Source organism: Gossypium raimondii, chromosome 4, assembly GCF_025698545.1.
Source record: "Gossypium raimondii isolate GPD5lz chromosome 4, ASM2569854v1, whole genome shotgun sequence".
Classification (NCBI taxonomy): Eukaryota; Viridiplantae; Streptophyta; class Magnoliopsida; order Malvales; family Malvaceae; genus Gossypium; species Gossypium raimondii.
This window is the reverse complement of record NC_068568.1, coordinates 25,410,416-25,416,545: the sequence shown is the minus strand read 5'-3', so window position 1 is coordinate 25,416,545 and position 6,130 is coordinate 25,410,416. Positions and strand designations below refer to the sequence as shown.

Here is a 6,130-nt window from a genome sequence, read left to right as displayed (position 1 = left end):
TTAGGGATGCAATGGTCGCAAACCGTCGATTGGCGAGGTCAATGAACGTGGAAATATATGCATCAAAACAGCGGAGCCCCAACTATACGAGCTAACAGTGGACAAATCAGCTAACAGGGGCAAGTACATCAAATGCACATTGTCGCCGTTTGCATCAGGCATGAGTACTCCCCCTACGATATGCATGATGTTCGCTCGAGCAGCGCACATCAACTCACCTTCAGTGGCAGTCGCTGATAATTGTCCAATTTTGGCTTTCAGCCATGTAAATTTTATGCCAGAAAAATATGACTCACCTTCCCCTGGCGAGTCTCCTAGGAGCTGATAACAAAGTGCAGCCGGATCGGTAAATGAAGATACTCCCGTTACGGGACTCCCGTCAATTGGGAGCCCAAGCTGCAATGCAACGTCCTCCAAGGTCACCGTGCACTCCCCACACGGAAAATGAAAAGTGTGGGTCTCCGGGCACCACCGCTCTACTAGCGCAGATAATAAATCAAAGCGCAAGTCGGAGGACCGGATCAATGCTACTGACCCAAATCCGGCTAGCTCCAAGTACGACATCAATCGTGCATCCGGAGCTTTCTTTAAAACACTCACACGGTCCCTTAATACTCGAAACGAGTCTTGATAGTGTTAAATTACAGAAAAAAATATTATGATAACATGATTTATTTGTATATACTGCGTATATCCTTTTTAAATAAGTAGAACTCGTGATTAACAAATAATAAACCATACCACATTATTAACCGCATCAGATATGTGTCTATCGGTTCGAATCAATCGAGCCATTGCGATGCCTGCAAGTTGAAAAAAAAGTTAGTAAAAAATCTTACTTCGGCCATTTATTCGTATTTTTTTCTCCGCATTTTATTCCTTTAAAAAATATCATAATTTCTAATTTTATAATTTTACATTAGTTCATTGCATAATTTTTGAAATTTATTAATTTAGTGTGTTATTTAAATTAATTTGGTGTAAGAAAATAACTCTTATCCTCGCCTTTGCTCATATTATTTTCTCGATTTTTATTACTTTCAATAAAAATATATTATTTTCGTATTTTATTCTTTTATATTATTTCAAGACATTTTATTTGAAATATTTTGTATTAATATTTCTAAATTTTTAAAAAGTTAGTAATACACTCTTACTTCCGCCATTTGTTCGTAATTTTTCTCCGCATTTTATTATTTTAAAAATATCATAAACTATCATAAACTTAGTCTTTTATAATTTTACATTATTTCAGTGCGTAATGTTTAAAATTTATTAATTTAGTGTGTTGAATCGGAATAAAAGAAAATAATAAATAATGAGGGCTTAAAAGGCAATTAGCCACATATTGGTGCTGCCTATTTATTCCTCTCCATCACCATCTTTTTTTTTCCTCTATTATTTTGGTAAATAAAAAAAGTTTCTAATATTTTGGTATTTTTTTATTTTTTTGTAATATTTTGGTAAAAAACCCGAAAAAACCCTTTTCCCTGCCCTTTGCTCGTATTTTTTCCGATTTTATTACTTTCAATAAAAATATATTATTTTCGATTTTATTATTTTATATTATTTCAGTACATTTTGTTTCAATTATTTGTATTAATTATTTCTAAATTTTAAAAACTTACTAATACACTCTTACTTGACCATTTGTTCGTATTTTTTATCCGTATTTTATTATTTTAAAAAATATCGTAATTTTTAATTTTATAATTTTACATTATTTCAATGCATTATGTTTGAAATTTATTACATATACAATTTTTTTCGCATTTTATTATTTTCGGTGAATATACAATTTCTGTAACACCCCTTACCCGTATCCAATGCCGGAACAAGGTACGAGGTGTTACCGGACTTAAAATTTCTTAAACATATAAAACTGGGTCATAAAATTTCGTCAACATGTATCACACTATAATTGGACATCCGAATATCCAATTTTACATTCACATTCCCATACACATCGTCATTCATGAAATCATTTGTAAACCACCTCCACAACATTCAATTATGCAATTACCACATACATGAATAACCATATCATAGGCGTATAACAACCTTTAATATTGGCCATAAGAAATATGACATATATGACAAAACGACCAAACCTACTATACATGCCATAACCCAAAAATTTATGTATCTAGATATACCAAGTGTTCTAATTGATAGTGTGAGCGAATCTCCGACGTCCACCGATCCCCGAGCTAACTTGGCGATACTATAAGGTAAAGGAAAAGAGAGAGGAAGTAAGCATAAATGCTTAGTAAGTTCATATGAAAATAATGAGAAATTATTAAACTTGTGTGGACAAATCCTCGCAATAATTTCTTATGATGATATAGTCATTATATCACATGCTTACACTTTATTACTAATATTCACATTAATCTGTCTACTTGAGTCACTGTCACTAAATTATTTATTTCTCGAGCTACAGAACTCCAAATGAAAAACTGTAAATTTTCCCTGAAACTAGACTCACATAATTTCTTACCATAGAAATTTCAGAATTTTTGGTCTAGCCAATTAATACAGTTTATTCATTAAATATTCCCCTATTTCACTGTTCGACAACTCTGACCCCTCTTCACTAAAAATTAATTATCTCATTGCACAAAATTCAAATGATGCCCCCGCTTGTTTCTCTTGAAAGTAGACTCATTTATAAATTTAAGCATGTAAATTACAAACTATAATTATTTTTGTACAATTTTTAGTAATTTTCCAAAGTTGGAACAGGGGATTTCAAATTCATTCTATCCCTGTCTCGCTAGAATTCAAATATCTCAAAATATATATCTCTTTTGCTTACTTTATTTCCTTTATATGAAAATAGACTCATTCAGCTTTAATTTCATATCTCATACAACCTCTAATTCAAATTCCACCATTTTTGGTGATTTTTCAAAGTCACACAATTGTTTCTGTCCTAAACTGTTTTGTTGTTAAATTTACTCATTCTTAATTTCAATGCCTCATTTCATCATGCCAAAGGGTTGATTAAAGATCGAACACATTGTTCGTAACATATGTTTTCACTTAATTAGTTTCCCAATAAACACTTTGAAATAATCTCAGTTACACGGTGGATCAGCACACAACACCACCCTTATAATCAATAGTACTCAGTGAAATCAGCACATAGCAACTACCTTTATACTCAATGGTACAGGGTGAATTCAACACATAGCAATCACTTATATAACCATTGGTATCCAGTGAAATCAGCACATAGCAATCACCTTTATTTTCATTAATATCCGGTGGAATCAGCGAATAGCATTCACCTATATTTCCAATGATATCCGATCCATTCCGAAGGTTCAACCACAAATTCTCATATATATATATATATATATATTAAACCTTTTTCCAACTCTTCCATATTCAACCGTAATTCATTATTCACCTCAAGTAATTATTCCATATTCAATCATATCTCATAAAAAATGTTAAAACGTAAGTAAAAACAAGGAATTAATCACATACAAACTTACTCGTTTGCATCCTTATTAATAATGCATCATAATCTGAGCACATTATTTATGAGTCTCATATACATACCTGTGCCTAGTCATAATACTCACATATCCTACTCTTACTTATCTTGAGCATACTCCTTAAATTTCCCGTTGAACTACTTGTAATATTAGGGATGTTCGGGATATTTCGTACACCTAGTAGGACGCCAATGCCATATCCCAGATATGGTCTTACATGGGATCACATATCGATACCGATGCCATGTCCCAGACATGGTCTTACTCTGGCCCTCATCTCGAGCCGATGCCATGTCCCAGACATGGTCTTACATTGGCTCTCCTATGTCCGTGCCGATGCCATATCCCAGACATGGTCTTACACTAGCACTCCTCGGTCTGTGCTGATGCCATGTCCCAGACATGGTCTTACATTGGCACACTCACTGCCATGGTCCAACCATGGTCTTTTCCATCAATTCATCATGAGTTGTAGTACGAATGTACTTGACCCTGCATTTCTCACGATTGATCCTTCAATCTAATCTTGTACTTGCATAAAGTCATGATTAAATAACAAATATATATAAAATAAAACATCATCTCAATTCAAATTTAATAATCGATCACTTAGACTAACCATATGAACTTACCTCAACGCGAATCAATCATTTTGATTTATATTTCCCCGTACTTAGTCCAAATCTCGATTTCTTCGATCTAAAATGTCACATTTCACTTAATTATCACTCACATCACTCATTTTAATACAAAAATCATACTACGGAAAATTTACAATTTTGCCCCTAAACTTTCTCATAATTACAATTTTGCCCCTAGGCTCGTAATATGATTTTTATCCAATTTCCATAACATTCAAGGTCAGCCAAACCTTTTTCTCTTCTAAAGCAACCTCAAATTCTTATTATTTACAACTTTTAGGAGCATTTACAACTTTTACTAATTAACCCGTTTTAACCATTTTCAACGAAAATCACTTAGCAAAAATCGTTCTCCTAACCTCGTGCACCCTTATTCTATCATTAAACATCAAAATGCATAAATATCTAGCATGAGTCAATTTTTAAACTTCATTTTTCATGCAAATAAATAGTAAAAATAGAAAGGTTAAGCTTCTAGGATCTCAAAAATATGAAGAACATTAAAAACGGGGCTCAAATGCACTTACAATTGAACTTTGAAAAAGCTTGAAACCCTAGCCATGGCTTTCTGAAAGTTTCGGCAGTATGGAGAAGAGAATGAGCAGATTTTTGGGTTTCAATTTTGTCTTTTATGCCTTAAAACACTCAAATGACAAAAATGCCATTTTTACTATACCTTCAATTTTTACCCTTCCATGATTCCATAACAAAATATGATGGTCTATTTGTCATTTAAAGACCTCTAATTTAAACCCCCATTTAAAACAAGTACTTATGTTCTAGAACTCATATTTTGCAATTAATACAATTGAATCCCAATAATAAAATTGGCCACTTTATCGATAAAATTTCTTAACAAAATTTGCACACCATCACCCAAACATATCATAGACTCTAAAATAATTATAAATTAAATATTTCTACTTCGAGTTTTTTCTTTTTTGGTCTTGAAACTACTGTTCCGACTAGGCCCTATTTTGGGCTGTTACAATTTCCGTTTTTTCTTTTCGTATTTTATGTTTTCTTAAACATATTTCTTTATCATTTTACTTTTAATGCTATTTTCCTAAAACAACTAATTTCAACATCCTAAGTAAATTTCATAAAAAAAATCTCTAATCAACATGCAAGGTACATACCATGAATTTTTCATTCTAAATATATTTCATAAAATATATATGCTAAATAAAATAATAAAATACGATAATGTACATAACATAAATTTTTAACACACAAATATTACAAAAAATTAAATTTATAATAAAATTACCTTTTTTTTTCTTTTTTTTTCCTTCCTTCCCTCTTCTTCTTCTTCTTTTTTTCTCTTCTCTTCTCCTTTCCTTTTCTTTCCTTCTTTTTCTTTCTTTTTTCTTCTCCTTTCCTCTTCTTCTTCTTTCTTTTTTTTCTCTTCTCCTTTCCTTTTCTTTCCTTCTTTTTCTTTCTTTCCTCTCCTTTCTTTCTTTCTTTCTTTCTTTCTTTCTTTCTTTCTTTCTTTCTTTCCTTCCCTCTCCTTCTCCCCCCCCACCGACCAGCCCTATTATAACATTGGTGCCGCCAATGACTTTGGCACCTTTGGTGCCGCCAATCACTTTGGCACGACCAGGGTGTTGTCAAATCGGTCAGGGTTTTTTTTTCTTTCTGTTTTTTGTTTTTTTTGTATATTTTGGTAAATAAAAAAAGTTATAATATTTTGGTTATTTTTTTATTTTTTTATAATAATTTAGTAAAAAACCCGTTGAGTTGGTTTATTGGTTCGTAAAGCGATTGGAACAATATCATGTTTTAGGTTATCATTTCTCGATTAATCTTGCTAGTAAACTTTTGGGTTAATGCAATTTTATTCCACTTATAAATATCAAAATTATACATGAATTATAATTTAATATGTAATATTATATATTAATATTGATTGTATAATTTTATTAAATATTAATTTAATTCAATTTTCATAAATTATTAATACAATTATCGATATAATATCAT

The 6,130-nt window shown here is 31.5% G+C and overlaps 1 protein-coding gene and 1 long non-coding RNA gene across 2 annotated transcripts; both read right to left on the bottom strand.

Moving 5' to 3' along the window:
• Positions 1-564, bottom strand: LOC105767218 (protein MAINTENANCE OF MERISTEMS-like). Its single transcript, XM_012586728.2, has one exon. It carries the CDS (start codon positions 562-564, stop codon positions 1-3), a length of 564 nt encoding a protein of 187 aa, XP_012442182.2.
• A 2,919-nt stretch (positions 565-3,483) lies between these two features.
• Positions 3,484-4,797, bottom strand: LOC105766575 (uncharacterized). Its single transcript, XR_001125298.2, has 2 exons — positions 4,675-4,797; positions 3,484-4,205 (listed from the first exon to the last, which is right to left on the bottom strand). It is a non-coding gene; the product is annotated as an uncharacterized LOC105766575 (long non-coding RNA).
• Between the last annotated feature and the right edge of the window lie 1,333 nt (positions 4,798-6,130).

Excerpts from the sequence above, each read along its gene's own strand:
- LOC105767218 (XM_012586728.2), bottom strand. The coding sequence starts at position 564 with ATGTCGTACTTGGAGCTAGCCGGATTTGGGTCAGTAGCATTGATCCGG.